The 18,140-nt window shown below is 40.5% G+C and overlaps 3 protein-coding genes across 9 annotated transcripts; 1 reads left to right on the forward strand and 2 right to left on the reverse strand.

Annotated features, from left to right (window-relative positions):
• Positions 1 to 251: 251 nt before the first annotated feature.
• On the reverse strand, positions 252 to 2,152 carry LOC115745198 (60S ribosomal protein L36-2-like). 2 transcript variants are annotated; one of them, XM_048281621.1, is made up of 5 exons: positions 2,022 to 2,152; positions 1,500 to 1,604; positions 589 to 788; positions 421 to 470; positions 252 to 386 (listed from the first exon to the last, which is right to left on the reverse strand). In XM_048281621.1, the coding sequence occupies exons 2-4, from the start codon at positions 1,599 to 1,601 to the stop codon at positions 440 to 442; spliced, it is 333 nt and encodes a 110-aa protein (XP_048137578.1). In that variant the 5' UTR covers positions 1,602 to 1,604; positions 2,022 to 2,152; the 3' UTR covers positions 252 to 386; positions 421 to 439. The 2 variants fall into 2 exon arrangements, with proteins under 2 accessions (XP_048137578.1, XP_048137577.1); XM_048281620.1 differs by having other exon boundaries at positions 252 to 470.
• Positions 2,153 to 5,893: 3,741 nt separating this feature from the next.
• Positions 5,894 to 10,551, forward strand: LOC115745187 (kinesin-like protein KIN-10C). 2 transcript variants are annotated; one of them, XM_030680600.2, is made up of 18 exons: positions 5,894 to 6,219; positions 6,809 to 6,974; positions 7,067 to 7,267; positions 7,361 to 7,550; positions 7,632 to 7,840; positions 7,938 to 8,170; positions 8,268 to 8,310; positions 8,542 to 8,595; positions 8,678 to 8,731; positions 8,812 to 8,859; positions 8,940 to 8,996; positions 9,075 to 9,162; positions 9,237 to 9,505; positions 9,609 to 9,655; positions 9,855 to 9,876; positions 9,955 to 10,023; positions 10,195 to 10,233; positions 10,343 to 10,551. In XM_030680600.2, the coding sequence occupies exons 1-18, from the start codon at positions 5,999 to 6,001 to the stop codon at positions 10,367 to 10,369; spliced, it is 2,037 nt and encodes a 678-aa protein (XP_030536460.1). In that variant the 5' UTR covers positions 5,894 to 5,998; the 3' UTR covers positions 10,370 to 10,551. The 2 variants fall into 2 exon arrangements, with proteins under 2 accessions (XP_030536460.1, XP_030536468.1); XM_030680608.2 differs by having other exon boundaries at positions 5,895 to 6,219; positions 9,243 to 9,505.
• A 1,841-nt stretch (positions 10,552 to 12,392) lies between these two features.
• Positions 12,393 to 17,809, reverse strand: LOC115743935 (SKP1-like protein 21). Of its 5 annotated transcripts, none has more exons than XM_048281618.1 (11): positions 17,673 to 17,809; positions 17,402 to 17,551; positions 16,559 to 16,793; positions 15,965 to 16,180; positions 15,596 to 15,787; positions 15,397 to 15,507; positions 15,240 to 15,312; positions 14,135 to 14,235; positions 13,862 to 14,043; positions 13,384 to 13,520; positions 12,393 to 12,982 (listed from the first exon to the last, which is right to left on the reverse strand). In XM_048281618.1, exons 3-11 carry the CDS (start codon positions 16,592 to 16,594, stop codon positions 12,966 to 12,968), a joined length of 1,065 nt encoding a protein of 354 aa, XP_048137575.1. In that variant the 5' UTR covers positions 16,595 to 16,793; positions 17,402 to 17,551; positions 17,673 to 17,809; the 3' UTR covers positions 12,393 to 12,965. The 5 variants fall into 5 exon arrangements, with proteins under 5 accessions (XP_048137575.1, XP_030534834.2, XP_030534817.2 ...); XM_030678974.2 differs by having other exon boundaries at positions 13,411 to 13,520; positions 15,965 to 16,186; XM_030678957.2 differs by having other exon boundaries at positions 15,965 to 16,186.
• Between the last annotated feature and the right edge of the window lie 331 nt (positions 17,810 to 18,140).

An 18,140-nucleotide genomic window follows, 5' to 3' on the forward strand; every position in this document is an offset into this window, starting at 1 on the left:
GATGATATAGATGGGTGAATTCGATCTTTTCCAATTCGCGATCGAGTAGATGAACTAGCTCTAGGCAAAAAATTCAAACTCTCCGTCTAGTTCACCATCTGGCAAGTGCCAAATATTATATTAAGCTCCAGAGCATAAAGCTGATCTGGATATCGCCCAGTGTGGTTGGGAAGTAGCCAGCCGACAGCATCAAGAGCATCGAAACCATATGCCAAGTTAAAAGAAAAAAATGCAAAAGTAGAAAGGCAACATATGAGAAACATTATCATGGCAAAAATGACATTCTTGGAAGTACAGGAATTCGGGTCTTCCCAGATTCAAGAGTCTCGATCAAGGAAAATTTCTAAACTGCTGGCGGACTATTCAGATTGTAATTGAACAAGAAAATCCCTTCAAAAGACTAGTTTCAAACTATCCCTCATTAGTTTCAAACTATCCCTCATTTCTTCTTTTCACCACCTCCAGCAGACCTGCACCGAAATCCAAGAAAGGGCGAAAGAGATTATCTCACCGAAACACGTTAAAACATAAAAAGATCTGCCAGCAATTACAAAAGCACCATGAAAAAGTGTGCATTTACTAGATTACCTCATCTTGCGGAGGACGTTAGACATCTCCTCGCGCTTCTTCTTTGCCCTCTTGTGGGTGCCCAGCTTTCTTTTAGCCACCTTCAGAGCACGCTTATCCTTTCCAACTTTCAGAAGCTCAGTGATCCTTTTCTCATATGGTGCAAATCCAGCAACTTCCCTGATCAAGTTCCTCACAAAATGGACCCTCTTGCTGGTTTTCTAGAGGACATAAAAGGAACCAAATCTTACATAGGAAAAATAATAATTCAATTCTTCCTACCCTACAATTAATGTCCATAGAAGTAACTTATGACCTCTGCTTTTGCTGATACTACTCAAGGGAGAGAAGAAAAGAGACCCCTTCAGTAATTTGCATTTTGAAGTGGAAACCACAATTCTCCATCGAAATTTAAGGGGAGCAAATTATGACTATTCCAACTGTAATTTAGAGAGACCTCAACACCGGCTATTGTATGGATGTGCAACTTTGATAGTTACATGGAAGACAACAGTGATATTTTTGCAATCCACCTACAGTATTGGGCACCAGCTGCACCACGTATTTTCACCAAACTAGATACTGCTTACATGGTTTAGCCAATTGCGTGAGTGCAACAGACTATAATGCAATTTCTGCCAGAACCTAACCCTGTAAGAGAAACTAGTTTCCTCCTTATATCCTTATACTCTCTCTCTACAAATACCGTCAAGCAAGATACTAGGGCATCCCTCCTCAGATATCAATCTCCCAGCCATCAGCAAATTTCCACATTACAAAACAAAGGGGCAACAAATGCCAGCCGTCAATCACGAGTCATTAAAATTCTCTTCTAGGGAGACAAAACTGATACAAAATCCTGAATCTTTCAAATTGCATCAATGAAATGTACATGCATCGGCTAATCAGCATGAATGCAGGATGAAACTTACTCCCTTACGATCACTAGGACGCGGAGCAAGTTCCTTCTTGGTCACGATGTGGCCCTTGTTAAGGCCCACGAAGAGGCCAGTGTTTGGCTGCTTCGGAGCCATTTCCTGCTTATCGAAAACACGAACCCACGAATTAGTGCGTGCTTGCAGAATCAATCCTAATCAAAATACGCAGACAGTACGCCTGTGATACACCATGTTAAAGCAGGTGAAATTAGCAAAACCGAAGAGTTGTAAAGAGAAGTTTTTGCCATAGAGTGCCGTGAGGAGACCGACAACAACCCCATTATCATGTGCAAATCCAAGATTTACAGCAAGCAAGCAATCGATGAACGTGGGATGAACCAAAGCTACGCGAGATAAGTAGGATACAGAGACGAATCAAACATCACGAAGCTTATACGTTGAACAACGGAGAGGACAAATCTAATAAACATAGAATCTGAAAACTCAAGCTTTCGATCTTCTGAAGAGTTTTCACTCTTCCTCTGTGAACTCATAAGGTCGACAGCTTGACATTACCTTTTGGCGGCCTGACAATCTGAGGCGGTCGGCTTGAAGAGGAAGAACTAGGGTTAGGCGTTCAGCGTCGCCTTTTATATATCCGCAAAATAGGGCAAGGAGAAGGAGGACTGGGGAGGAGGAAGGGTAAAGTCGTCATTGCACATGTTGAAAGTTAATATTTTGAAAACACCTATTAACCAATACTAAGCATGAAAATTTGTTTGCTCCTGTATGGATACACTACGAAAACGCTCATATCATGTGTGCAAAAAGAAAATATTAAGACGACACGATCATATGACATAGCTGATCCGATTTGAAGTTATTAATAAGTCGCGAAAATAAATTAATAATTTTATTCGGTCGCACAAAGAACATCGAGTATACTTTTGTCAAGATACGCTTGTTTATCAGCCAAACGTTCTTTTTACGGCTATATTCACTCTCCTTGTCCCTGCAGACAATCCAAATGGATATATGAGTTAATATATGTTTTTTTCGATTGTGTGAAGTCAAAATATTAACACTCACCACGGGCATGGCGTGTTTTGTGAGAATCAAACCTTTTGGCGCTGGCGTAAGCCACTGTCAGGGATTCGAAACTCTCCCAACGCGTTTCCCAAACTTAAGTGGGGGGTCCTTATTGGTGGGCTTCAGGGCAAGCCTCCCTCCGAGTATAGTCGCCGTTGGAAAGGGCAAAGCCCTATTACGATTGGCGGATCCTCGATCATAAAATATATATATTAACAAATTTTCCGAGAAACTCAAAAGGATGGCTTTACTTTTGCTATGTCTAAGGAGTATATCACGTTCAAGAGAGTTGGTTTTACGAATTGCAAATATAGTGGTGATAAAAAAGATAAAGGGTAAAGTCGTCTTTGCTTGTCGAGATTTTTATATTGCAAAAGGCGCATTGCTTTATTCGAAATGAAAACTTGTGTTTTTTTTTAAATGACATAAAAACATATGTAATTCATAGAACAAATTTGGTGTGTGTTGCGGGATTTGAATCGATCGAGAGCGGATGAAGTCGAGACGGGAGAGATGTATAATTTGAGAGATTATGCGGGGAATTATGGAGTTTTATTTTTTTCTTTTCTTTTGTCAAGAGAAAGATGTCATTCATATATCATAACAATAGTCAAGAGTTATATCTGCCAAGTCTAGTAAATTTCAAATAACTGTTGAACAAAACAAGAGTTAGAAAGCAAATAACAAAACACAATCTACACTAGAAGCACACTATCGTTCTTCTAAAACAAATTTGTCACTGTGAAATTTTGGTGGCCGATCATCGGGAATAGCGATGAGCACATATCGAAATCTCTCACTTCAATTGCAACGGCTTGAGTGCGCGTTTAATTTCAACGTCCTCATCACATCGTCGTGCAGAAATACCAACATCAATATATTGAAAGAACATATATCAAATACATGAATAGAACTTTCAAATCTATATCTAGATCTAAGTTAGGGAGAGTAAAACTCCCAAATATTGACCTAAATCTAAATCGAGAGAGGAGAGCGGTCTAATTTCGGAGAGGTTGTGGAGCCACGTCACCACTATCTTCCTCGGCGGCTATCGACCGGACGGATGGCCTAACCGATCTCCATGTTCATTCAAGACGAGTTGCAGAAATTTATTTACGCACACAAAATAAAAGCTTCAAAGAGACAAGAGGGAAGCAAGAAGGAAATGGAGAGGGAGGGAGAGAGATAGCTTGGCGGCTGCGTTTCCAAGAAATGGAATTTGGAGCGTTGAATAGCCAAAATTGAGAGGATTATGCTCTGAATATAGGGGGAACTGATCGGAAGTAGACCTTTGATTTATGCATAGGGACCACTCTTTTGGTGTTTTGTTCCCGTTTTTTCAAACCCAACCGACGCGAGAGTGGGTGCGGATAATCCATGAATTGACCCGGTACTCTTGAAGATTCTTGTATCTAGCTTGTGATTAATGAGCTAAATGGTGGATATGGAGATTGGATCTCCACCTTTGGATCAAAAATAGAATCATGGATAGCAAGTTTGTTTCACGGAAAATATTTTTTTGAAAAACATTTTCCATAATTTACAATGGAGCTGTTCCTCGACGCCGCCGAGTCCATCACCAAGGCCACCTTTGCCTTCAACTTCCTCGCTCGCCAACGGTGGCCGCTCGCTCACCAGCTTCGATCGAGGCTGAGCTCGGGACTTGCCGAGACCGGCCGTGCCTTGAGCTCGCCAGCATACGTCATGGCCGATGGTCGGGCTAAGGAAGGAGGAAGAAGCGGCGAAGGAAGGAAGAGGAAGGAGGAAAAAAGAGAAAATAAATTAAAAAAATTTAAAAAGAAAAAAGTAAAATATAATTAAAAAATTATGTACGATGGAAATTTATTTTCCTTACCAAAGAGCTGAAAATATTTTTCAATTCGTTTTCAGATTTCAGCCAAACACCGGAAAATGTCGCTATTTTCTTAAAAAACGACTTTTCGGAAAACATTTTCCAGAAACGCTTCATTTTTCGAGAAACAAACGGAGCCTAAATAAATATACTCCCCATTTGAATTATCCGAGCAATAAAAATCTTCGTGAAAGCTCTCTCTCTCTCTCTCAAGAATTCTCTATCTTGCACGGTTCACAATCGCAAGTATATCCGTTACATAATATGAATCGACCTGAATTAGAGATTGCACGACGCAAGGGCATATTCTAACCTTTTCAATAACGAGTTCTGCCCGAATAGAACTTGGGGCTGCCTTTGACCCATGGATTCTTCAAGACAGGATTAGGGAGGTCGAGGGATATGTCAATTGGATTACATTTCTTCCATGTCGGAAAACACCATCTGTTTCGTCGAATGCTACCTATCCTAGTCGATCAAATGTCGAGGAAGAAGAACTAGGTTTATATATCTGAGAGTCGCTTCCATAGATCGGGGATAATAACGACTTAAATAGTCCATAAATTGTGGCTTAATTTGTAATGTGATGGTTAAAATTTTAATTTGTTCAATGTAGTTTGTGAATTTTTGGTACGAGTTCAATCTAATTCTTACTACATGAAAATATTCAATGTCGTCGCTTGATTAATTCCAATTCAGAGAAAATATTAAACATTTTCATGCAATTCGGGGATTAGATTCAACTCGTACCAAAAGTTCATGGCTGGGAAACTTCGCAGAGGAGGTCAAGGGATGCCATCAAAGCATCACTGCTGGTCGTGAGACATCGACAACCTTCATCAAGGGTCACTTGATGCCAAGGAACTTCGCCTGGGATCATGCGACATCGGGGACTCCATAATATGAAGCTTAAGAGAGCCACGTGCTGGAAATCTTGTGAGCGGTCTCATACCTAGATCCAGCCTAGTGATTGAACGCTCGTGCGTCGTGGCGACAACGGGGTCTTGGCCGGGGCCACACAGCCTCGTCGTCACAATGTCGCGTCGCTTGAGCTCGCTCGGCCAAGCATCGTGTCGCTCGATCAACATCATCGCTTTCGACATTACTAGAACAGTGGATGAGAAATTTGGTAACAATTCGAAAACTAGAAAGTCTTTTCTTAGCATTTAGTAATACTATCATTCTCCTTCATCGAGTAAGAAAATCCATGAAACGGGTAAAAATGAGTAACTCATTTACCAAAGTTTATCTTTTGACTTATAATTTTGTATCTTTCATTTCGGGACGCAGAAAGATATAATATTTGGGCCCCACCAATTCAAAAGAACAAAAACGCAAATTTTACTGAAGCTTGCTGAGGAATCATCTGGATCTTTTTCTTTAAAAGGACGAAAATGCCCATGAACCCGTTACGGAAGGACGTGGGCTTTTCTGGGTAAGGGGGAGTGTCATGAGAAAAGCCAGTTCATCCCCCCCTACATTCAAAATGAACGAAACGGCTACTTCCCCCCGAGAATTCTCAGAGGTCGACGCCTCCCAATTTGGCTTCTCAGCGCTTTGAATTCCCCCCAGAAATCTCTTGAATTCCGCATCCCTCCGGTCTCGATTTCGTATGCTGTCGATCGCGCATTCGAGGTTTCGGGTCTCTCGGTCTGATTTTGGCGGCGAGGTGGAGAAGACGAAGATGAGCTCGAAACCCTCTCTGAAGATCCGAGTCGTCGCGAAAATCAGAGGCCATGCGGATCGAGAGACCAAACGTTGGATCTCTGTCCACAAGCCTAGCGGAGAGGACTCGGAGACTGTCGCCTTGTCTTTTGACGCTCAATCTGCTAGGTACTCTCAGTCTCTCTGCGTGCGTGCGTGTGTCTGCCTGCCGATTTTTTTTGCGTTTTTTTGTTGCGATTTTACGTTTCCTGTACGTGAATTGATGAAAGGAAGCTAGTGATGGTTAGGAGTCTTTTACTCCACGACTACTGTGTCCAGATTGATGTGGGATCCTGTTGACGATGCTAATTTTCTTCTGTTTGAATTGCTGAGGATAGTGGAAGTCATTTGTGCACAAATATACACACACTATGCGAAACTATTGTCGGTCGAGAATGAGGGAAGACGATATCTATGTTATGAGATTAGGCTTATTTTTAGTTTCCCTGAGAATGGAAAAATTGGAGCCGGTGGTTAGATTGTGACGGGGGAATGACAAGTTGAAAGGCTTTCCCTAGTCTTGAAGAGGGGAATTTATGAGAGAGAAGTAAGGTTTACATATCCTATCTAATGTCCATGAACTTTTAGCATGTGTCAAGAAGATTAGCATTTAGATTTCCAGGACCGGATTATGCAGATAATGCTGAAATAGCCAGTCATCTTCACTTTCTTCTAGTAATATGTGGAATTGGATGGGCTAATCACCCTTCTATTGCAGTAAAAAAGAATCCCATCAAGTGCACTACTGCTACGAGCCTAATGAAGACAATGATAAGATATACATCAGAGAGATCAAGCCTTTTATATCAGAAGTTTTTGATGGTCATAATTTCACTACCATTGCTTATGGGGCTAGAGGCAGCGGAAAGACATGCTTAATTCAGGTTAGATTTGATAGCTTTAATGTTTTTGGCCGTATTATTCACAAATTTTAGTTCTAGCATATGCTGTGGTTATTGATATGTCTATCTTGAAGGGCTCGGGGGAGAGCCCAGGCTTGACTGCACTAGCGATTGAAGACATTACTGAAAAAGCTGAAAGATTGGAGAGACTAGTTACAATATCATTCTATGAGATTTACCAAGAGCAGGTCTATGATCTGCTGAAATCAGAAAGGGCAGCTGTTTCAATACTTGAAGATGCCCAAGGAAAAATAAAATTGAAGGGACTTTCTCAGGCATGTCCTCTTTGTAATTAGAGAATTAGGATGTGAATTTGTGACTTGATGTTGGCCAACTTCATTTCTTTGTGCATGTTCCGTAATATTCAGGTTCCCATAAAGACTGGCGCAGAATTTCGCAAGCTTTATTTTGGCGGTTGCAATTCCAACAGAACACTCAACAAGACGGCTTATGAACTTCCTAAAAGAAGCCATAGGGGCTTAATTATTCACGTCACATCTCTTGTTGAAAACACAGATGCACCTCTTGTTGGCAAACTGAATTTTGTTGACTTGACAGGTTTGGTTCACGCTTTTATTGTAATCCCCAAGTTCTTTAGCAAGTATAAACTGTGCTTCCCTTTGACTTTGTCTTTATCAGGTTATGAGGACCCTCGCAGGAAAAGTAACGACGGCCTTAGCTTTGTGGAGAAGAGTAAAATTAACAAGTCACTATATGCGCTACAAAATGTTCTTCATGCTTTGAATGCTAATGAAAATCATGTTCCTTTCCGGGAAAGCAAAGTCACTCGCCTGTTGCAAGATTCACTTGGAGGCTTAAATAATAGGCTCACAGTCATAGCTTGCTTGGTGAGCCTGGTTGCTTCTTTGCTCTGTTTACATGTCTCATTTGCATTATTTACTTATGATAACTAGTCAATAAATTATTCTTAATTTGCTCCTACAGAACCCATTATTTTGCCAAGATTCCATTTACATTACCAGTTTAGCTTCTCGGATTTGTCAAGGAAGTCATCAGATTGCAATGGAATCTGCAAAGAAGGGCAAAACTTTTGAAAAACCAGTAGTGATATCCTCATCTAAGGTTAGAATCTCACAAAGTGCTTCTGGAAAGCAAATCAGGTCTCGGGTTGGTCTTCTTCGAAAGAATGCCAGTTGTAAATCAATCATGAAGGGAAAGTAAGTTGATGTTTTCCTTTTTATTCTTATGACTGTCTAAAATTCATGTGGATCTTTATTTAAGGGGTATACATGGTTTTTTCTTCTTGCTGTGAAGGAAACTATTTGGCGAGACAAATGACATGAATAATGATGTGAAGGTACTTGACCTTCTCTTTTATATGTAAATGAAGTAGTTTATCACTTTTATCTAAACTGGCAGCTGAACAAGAATGGTTCTTTTATGGCAAGAGAGAAGAGTATCTATTTGTAGACAAGAATGTCTAAGAATCTCACCTCTCTAATGAGCATTTTGGGTCTTGCGTATGGATTGAAGTTGACTCAACCATTTCTTTTCTCCAATAAACCTTTGCTTTATGGCCATATTGCAGGCTAGCTCAAACACAGCTGTTGCTTCAACCGTTGAAGCTGGAGCACAAGAAGAGGTTACTTCTTTCTACATATTTCAAACAAACATATTTCTTGAGAAACATTGGTTTCCTTATCTAGTATTTTCATATATTGCAGGAAACTTCTGTATCTGCCGATGCTTCATCTTTTGAATCTTTGATGCATGGAGATGTTAGTAACCCCAAGTCTTTTGAGGTTTGAGGTTAAGAGCATATTGTTTTATAACTTAGTTCATGTCCTGATAATTTCAGGAAAAGTCCGGCTTCAGTGTTACCAAGAGTATGGTCTCATCAGAGAAGGTAATTGAGTTTTTGCTTTTTCAATGTCATTTTATGTGATTTAATTTATAAAACGTCATGAAAGATTTCTTTTTCAACAGCAAATTTCCTCTACGGTGTTGCAACATACCTTGGAAAACACTGAACCACAAAACGGGGTAATTTACATGTCAACATTGTTTTCAGAAATCCTTCGAGGAAGAAAATATATGTATACATTCTCTTTTGTGTTTTAGGATGTTTCTCATCACTGCGAAGAAAATCAAGAGGAGGTTAGCTCTAATCTCAGTTGTAGAGAGGAAGCATTGCCTCTTCCAAATAGAGGTACAAATGCATTCCTTCAACTGATAGTATTCAGTTATAATTTCCCATATACTGATGGTCCTTTTTCTGAAAACATGCAGGTAGTATGGGTAAGGAAAATTGGAAATTTTTCGTCAATGAAGGTGGATCGCCACCATTAACTGCCAGATTGCAGGAGCTATCAAACAGCTTGAAGCTATTGTATTCCTCAACTCCATGCGTGAAGATGCCAAATGAGAATGTGGAAGCTCTGGAGCCAAAAACTCCAATAATTGACTCAAATGTCCAAGGAAATGAGGGAAAAAACATTGCTAACACAAATAGTCCTTGGGCTGCTTCTAGGACATGCTACCCGGCAACAAAGGTCACATTCATCAACTCTATCCAATAAAGAAAAAGAGTGTATCTCACTGCTCAAATTCTGAATTTTTATTTTGCTAATTCACCTTCTAAAATTTTTCATGCAGAATTCCCTCATTCAAGAATATCTAAGGATTTTCAACAGTGCTAGCAAGTGAGTAAAGTATACATTTGTTTCTCTGAATAGAAAAAACTCTAGATTTGTGGTAACTACTTGAGCCACGAAACGGTCAGACAAATTTTGAAAAATAGAACTGCACTATTTCTCAGCTGTTGGGAACAATTTTTTTTTTCATCTCAGCAATTTAGAATTGTGGACTTATGCTTGTCTCCATTTCTTCGATTTTTGTCAGGGAAGAGTTGAAGGGACTAAGGGTAAGGAATTTATTTTACAGAAAATGATTACTCTAAATTTTGTCAAGTAAGCTGCATGAATTGAACTTCTTAATTCAGGGAATCGGGGAGAAGAGAGCTACCTCCATTCTTCAACTTCGCGAAAAATCTCTGGAGCCATTTAAGAGTGTAAGTACTTTTTGTTGTTGCAAATGTTCATTCAGAAAATTTGATTGCACATCGTCTGTATATCTATTTTGATGTGATGCTCGATTGAACAATTTCTTTGGTCTGGCCATTATCGTCTGTCAGGTTCCAAGTGATTTAATGAGTGATAATAACTTTTATATTTGATTTCAGCTTGACGATCTTGGTAGTGTTGGACTTTCAGCAAAGCAGGTATGTCTTTCCGAGTCACCTTGTCCCCGTGCCAAATATGACAATTGAATCAAAGGAAAGATTAATTAAACGGAAGCTGATTCTACAAAGTGTTATTCATGTCACATAGGTGAAGAAGATGCTGGCAATAAAGTAGAGTGCACCGACCATTCCTTGTGTGCAAGATAAATCTTCTATTGGCGACAAGTGTTGCCTCAAAACCGGGTTTATCCGTGCGGAGCTTGTTGTGTGATATGTATTGTAGCATGTCCTCATGCGATCATGGTGATGATTCAGGATGTAAGGGGAAAGACAACTCATGGTGTTGTGTTGTTGTGTTCTTGCTTTTGGATGGGCTGCAAAGATGACCCACCATCACGAGCGGACACTTGATTTAGGTTTTCCATAAAAGGGCCGGCGAATTAGAAAGAATTAAGTTTCAATTCTCAGGCTAATAGTGAGAGGGAACTATGTGTCATGGGCCGACATTTGAGGGTCATCCCTGCAGTGAGTTAAAGCAAGAGAGGCCCTTGGATTACAATCGTTGATGTCTATCTCATTTGATATTAACAACTGACAATAAATGGAAATGTTCTTGAGAGATGGACAATTACAGTATGGTCCGCCCTTGAGAATATTTTAGAGAGTCTTAGAAAATCTTAGGAAACCGTCGGTTGCTAAGGCACAACAAGTCTTGAGGATCTTCTCGGTCACATGAACGACCGGTCCGGCTATAAACCCTTGCGTCCGTAACATATGCATGAGCCCTTCTAATTACAATCGTAAATCTTTCGTTGATGTAATGGTGAAGATATAATCTCCCTCATGACCTGAAAATATATATAATCTCCCTTATTCCATATGCCCATTAAATTCAAAGCACCAAAGGAGTGGTCCATCTACATAAGAATATCCAGTTTCTGAATTACTTTTGGCCTTGAATGATGCTGGCAATTCACGCATCTGTCCAATGGAAAAAGTACCGTGTTTTAAAGTATCCATCAGTTCTGAGAGTAACTTACTCATTAGCACATTCTACATCTTAAACCATATTCCAATCATTCCTTCAAAATAGCGCTGTACGGGACTTCATGTTTATTCCTCTTAACACAGTGGAAGAGTTCTACAGATGCACCCCTCCACATCTTGCTGATTCGCAAAGACACAAATATATTCAGCATGTGAATCAATTCAGATCTGTCATCTTGACGGCTGTTATCTTCTACTTCAAATCACAAGTCCCAAGAATCTCTCACTCAAGCGCTCAAACGGTGCAAACGTAGCAATCAGGCACAGTATCACTAACATAATAAAAAATATTCAATAGTTGCAAAGCGCCACGTCAATCGCTGACTTGACATTCATTTTTTACTTAAATCCAATAGTAGATTGACAAATGCTTGCTGAGTTAGTATATATATATAGAGCACCATTCCATCCGGCCATTGTTGTCTCCTTCCCTTCCGGCAACCTCCTCCATCACAGAACACCACCCCGTCTGATCACCATCCATCTCCATCCTTCTGGTGTCGCTTTCAATCGGCCCAAACTACACCTTCGTTATTGCTACAATGAAGGCGAGCAACGAAAGTCCATATCTGGTCACCAAATCCACTCCTCAATCGGATCCGCCTACACTACTGCACATCCACGTTGATCACCCTTCTGTCGTCTTTCCTCGTCCATGATCATTGCTTGCTCGTCCATGGCCGCAACAGACCTGGAGCCATAGTCAAATCTGGAACCATGCAGACCACCCCTCGGTCTTCCTTCCTAGTCCATGGCTAGGCCGCAACAAACCTTGCAGCCATGGCCGTGTTCGAGTCAGATTTGAAGGCACCGGCCATGGACGACAGAGAACTTCCAGATCTGGCAAAAACCCTGGATGGAGGTGAGCACTAAGACTGCTAATAGCAACGGCGTAGGGAGGCCTGGTTACTCGACCTTTGTGGGCTCTTGGTGGCTGCAATGGCAGATAGAGGAAGAGAGAGATGGACTGAAATTTTTGATTTCTTTATGTAATTCCACGTCAGTATTACATGTCACTAATTGGCTAGGAGTGAAAAAATGCACGCCATGTCAGCTAATGACGCGTCACTCGCAAACCACAGAAAAGAAGAGAGTATCGCATAAATAAGAGAAGACAAGGAGATACTAAATTGTCTAAATATACATCCACATTTGCAAAAGAATAATGACTTTATTGGAAAAATGTCCACTCTACGGCTAATGTCCTTAAAGAAAGCCATGAGGGGGCCGAAGACAAGAAGTAAATCTGGTATGAAAACACCATCATGACATCAGCGACAACAAGAACGCTTTGTCCCTCTGTGTGTGCTCGGCCAAATTGTGTAAGAGAAAAGGAAAGGGATCATTATTGGAATTGACAATTCCTAGCAAGCACATGATCCAGCCAAAGATCATGTATAAACTACAAACCAACCCAATAACAGAAGTAAAAAAAAGATATATAAGCAACATCTGCTTAAACTGCACATCAAAACTTCGAAATACTTCCTCTGCTTTCCCGGTTTCTCATCTTCACCTTTTCTCTGACATCCACTATGCCCACAGGACGATGACGGGGCTCTGGTGATGGCAAACTAGGTATGCATGCTGGCACACTACCCACACCAGAGTATTCGAACTCCTCTCCATTGCAAGAGCAACATAGCCTGCATTTGCAGTAGCTCAAACAAGAAAAGGAGGCGACAATTCTGATCACTGAAAAACAACCATCTCTCTTCCACCAATTATCTTCGATCCAAACCTGCTCAAATCCATGAAGAATATAATTCAATGCTTTTCTTTGGCAGGAGCCATGTAGAAAAATGTAAAAGTACAGTAAAATCTAATAAGACGCAAACTTGCTTCCCATATAAGTCCCCAAGCCCCTAGCTTCAGAATAAGTCAAAACTTACACGGCCCACTCACCATCCCACCCACCCACACACACACACACACAGGTACTGCCCAAACTCTAAATAAGTTGAGACCGGACAAGTGAATGCTAAATCACACACGATAGTGAAAAGAGGAGTCATTTCAAGAGAGAAATGAGACAAGTAATCCATATGTATAACAGCGAAGAAGATGAGAATGATAGAAATGCTATCAAGCAGCTAGATCCATAAAGTGAAGAGGGTAAAATACTCGAGGATAGGAACATACTTATGCATGCACAACTGGAACTAGTACCATTGATATGTACTGGCAGAAGTTTACTTTCTGGGGGGCCCAAACACAACAACTCCTGCATCCTCTCAGGCCAATCTGAGTTCAATCGACGAGCAAAGTCCTCTACCTCCCTACATAGAAGGCGACTCAAATGAGAGGTCATGCCAGGAATCGAATGTCCCTCCTTAACAAAACACCTACTATGCACTTATCATTAGAAGATGATCCCTTCTCAACACCTTCATAGGGGTCGTCACAGACCATCACACCCAACCCATAAAGTAAAAAGATCTTCACAATAAACTTGGTTTTTAGTGCACATTTGAAGTTGTAAGGGAGGGTAAGTCACTCAAGAAAGAAAACAAGCACAGATTTAATTAATAATCATATCCTCGCTCAAAGCTATATCATAAGACCAGCAGCTACTCTCTGAAATTAACAAATAAAGCACAAATCCTTTCCTGCAACTCACCTATCAAGCTCTTCCCTCATTGCAGGATCTAAATCATCATCCATATCACCATCATCAAACTCAAGCTTAGGGGAAAAGGTGCCAATAAAAGAATCTCGAAGTTTCGAAGCTTTATGAGGGGAAGCCACCTCAAGGTCCTTAGCCTCACCATGAGAGCAAGCAGTGGACACAGCTTCCACTTCCTGAATAGACGAAAAAAACCAAAATATTAAACCTTGTCTAAAAAAATAAAACAGAGTGGATTTGCATGTCGAATAGAAACTCGTCACTAACGTCGTGATCACCATTCACCTTATTTGACAAAGCATCTTTTGATGGGTCTTTTCTCCTCCTATTTTTCTTTTTGCTTTTATTAGCTCTCACTCCCTTGCCATCTGCAGACGAACATGGTCACATCTTAATTTTGGTAGTTATGGAAAAGAAGGCCACAACATTATTTAATAATCATGCATGACATTAGACACGGAAAAAGGATGGACAGCCAAGAAGAATGTGACGGCACTTACCAATGACAAATGTTCATCAACATGATATCAACATTTTAAAATGGACAACAGCTACATATGCATTAACGGCCAAGATTGCAGCTACTTTCTGTCCACTCAATGAGTATATTAAAATGGGCCACAATCAGGTAAACAGTATCATAAAGAATGCAATCTTAAGCAGATAACGGATAGAACATATACTGCTGACTCAAAGCATGTATGAAGAATGGCACCATACATTCTCACCTCAATCTACCTCCATATCCTAGACAGTGTTATCTGATATGCTTACAGAATACATGAACTCCAAATTAAACCCAGTTGCTCCGAAAACTTAACATCAATGTAATTAAACAAAAGGGTATATCCACATAAACCTCTTGTATGGCCAGCCTCTATATATTAAAAAGATCACAAGAGGGATCTTCCCACTCTAACTACTAACAGTTCAGGCAAAGCTTAAGAAGTCAGACAGACTAAGCCAACAAAAACACAGGCTTTGCAGATCACTTTGACAGTCCAAGAAATAAAAGGATTCAATGAAGTCTATAATTTGCACACTAAAACTGTAATTTCAAATCCAAATCTCCACAGCCAACTGTATTCACTTTCTAATATATACCTACTCGCAGAAACCTCGATTGCAAAAGTTCAGAATCAAAAAATGGCTACGGAATAAAAAAAATCAGCATCATAATCAAAATCAGCAGTGCATCCTCCATAAAGGGTGGAGATATAAGTTTAGAACCAATCAATGGGGAATTATATTGTCTTTCTTACAATCTAATAGCTAAAAGCTAGTTATGGCAAATTGAGATAAATTGAGAGGCCAAGAATAATGAAGTCATACCATTCACTATCATTGTGTGACCAAGTATCCACTAACATACCTCCGCTATTTATGTATGACAAGAGATCGTCAGCTGAGCGTTCATCGACACGCTCCTCCTCGGCCTCCACAGTCTGGAAAATGTGCAATTCCACTATTAGCAAGACATGCAAAGTTAGGTTGGAGCCTTGAGAATAGTATTGAAATTAAACACGTACCTTCAATTTCTCTCGCTCTTTCAACTCTTTCCTTTTTCTTGCATATAATCTATTCAACAATCGGATACGTGGATCATCCGTAATGTTTCTTAAAGGTTCCAACTTTTCCTCCTAAAGGAACCAAAATATTATATCACATGTGACCCAAAAACCCAAATAAAACATGAGTCAACATCTATATATCAAGACTGATTAACACCTCCGTGAGATCATCAGGCAAATGAAATGTCTCCCGAATCTCCTCAGGAGTTTTTCCTTCAATAATTCGAGCAAGTGCACGACTGGTTAGATCCACCAAAGGCTTTAATTGCAGACTGTCGGCAGCAGATGTCAATTCACAGAGCTTTTTGGTATCCATTCGGATAAATTTCTCATCAAATGTTTTGCGTTCCTGGCAGTAAAAGTCAAATCAGAACAGAACTGGATAGTTTTCTTTCTTCACTAAAATAATCTTCAAGTAGACTCACTCTAGGAGGTATGACCATAAATCATGCCAACCTTAAAATACGACAGATGAAATGAATTTCGACAACCAAGAGGAATGAATTCTATTGACATCAAACCGGACCTTATTCGAGCGCCCCGGTATTTGATGAAATCGACAATAGTCAAGAATTAAGCCCAAGATAGGAGGATTGACCCGTTGTGGAAGTACTATAGCATAGTTTTTCGAAGACCCCATGCCAGTTTGAACTACTTCTCGGCATATCATGGGGCAGAACATGGCAACCTCCTCTTCCACTTGTTGGATTGAACCATCAGCAGTTTGGAGCCAGATGTATGACTTCATCTTGATATAAAAGAAATAAATATTAGTAAAAAATTTTGGTACAGTACTTAAATTCTTTAACTAGATGAATGAGTTTCCACAAAAGCCAAGATGCAACAACAAAAATAGCGCCTATAAGGATGTAAAATAAAACTCTATGAAATACGCCTCTAAAAGTTCCTTTAAATTTGGACTCAGATATGGTTCATTTGCTTCGCAATAATCCAACATAAAATCTGAAAGTTGTTGGTATCAACTATAAATAAGTTGCCAAATTTGACATTTCGAGACACTCCCAATGATAACCACTCCTTGTGTATTGCATAGGGTTGTTAATCCAAATATAAAAAACAAACAAAAGTAACCTCTCCCGTAAACATTTAAGATACGTACCTCGGGCTTGACAACTGCCATGGCACCTTCTGACATTTGAAGACTAAACAACTATGACTTCTTCAGAAAGATCAACTAAGTCACGAGTTTTACAGAAGAAATGAAGGCTTCGTGATGGTCAAAAAGATGGATGCCTGAGCTGAATAAGAGAGAGATTTCAATGCTTCCCAGTACAACAAAATACCCATTTTACATGACATGTCTCTCTGCATCTCAACTGCTGCTCCCTTAAATACTGTCGCGGGGAAAAGCCAAAAAGAAGGGAGAAGAAACCATAAGTTGTTATTCCAACAATCCAAGGGACAAAATTAAGAACATGAAAATATAACCAAGACCTTTTGAAAAATATCTACATAAAAGCAAAACGAGAAGATGCATGTCAAATCAGAGTTATGCAAGCTTAGAACAGATAAGCATTCAAATCAAAGTGAAGAGTCCACCGAGGCCAACATATACATATCCAGGAACTCAACTTTCACACCACTCGGTCCATTTTGCCGCAAAATTACTATACTTCATTTAATTTCAATCCGCACTAATCTCACTGGTCTTCTTTTTTTTCCACTTATGTGCGGCAAATGCTGAGTAACTAGTATCCATCTCTGTGATTGAATAACAAGCACCTTCGTATACGATATAGAAATTAGCGGACCAAAATAATCCTCCTAATTCCTTCAAAAAGTCGACTCAAAAGAAAAACTATCAGCTCACTCAATTCGCCCACGCCAAACAGAAGCTAATTCCTTCAAAAAGCCGACTCAAAAGAAAAACTATCAGCTCACTCAATTCGCCAGCGCCAAACATAAGCTAGTGGCATATAAAGCAAACCGTCAACAGAGCAACCTTATAAGAAGACAAGCAAAAAAATCAGCTCAATCCTGGAATCGAAAGACGTCACATTTTACTCAGCACCGCACGACCAATGACCAAATCACAACGCCTCAATCAAAACGACGCCAATTCAGATCTCAATTGACCGTCGAAGGGCGGAATCTACGAAACAAAGCGACGAACTGAACACGCTCGCGAGACAGGCAAGTACGACGCACAATGCACCCGCCCGATTGAAAAAAACCGACGCAGAGAGGAAGAGGGGATAGAGGCGAGGTCGAACCTGTCGAGAAATGGCGAGAAACGAGGGAGACGTCGCCAATTTTCGCAGGCGGTGCTAGGGTTTGCAGGGGTGATTGAGGGAAGAAGCACCTCTCTCTCTCTCTCTCTATCTGCCAATTTTCTCTCTCTAGATTTCTGTTGGGAGCGGGCCGTCGATGGGCGCTGTTACGGATTTGTGTGCGGGGTGGGGGTGGTGGTGCTCGCTCCCTCGCACGTGACTCTAATCAGAGCTCGGGGCAACCGTTGCACGTGTTGGTAGTTAGGGTTTTTTTCTTTTTCTTTTTCTTTTTATTTTCTCTCTGGCTAATTTCGTTCGTGATCGCAACTGAACCGAAGGTGCCGATTTGATTTCAATCGGGTTCGAACCTCTCGCATTAATTCACGGGCCGGTACTCCCCCATGAGTCGATGGGGCTCGAGCGCCACTTCTCGCGACGGTATTTTCTCTCGGATATTATTGAACGCGGTAA

This window comes from Rhodamnia argentea, chromosome 7 (assembly GCF_020921035.1).
Source record: "Rhodamnia argentea isolate NSW1041297 chromosome 7, ASM2092103v1, whole genome shotgun sequence".
Taxonomy (NCBI): domain Eukaryota; kingdom Viridiplantae; phylum Streptophyta; class Magnoliopsida; order Myrtales; family Myrtaceae; genus Rhodamnia; species Rhodamnia argentea.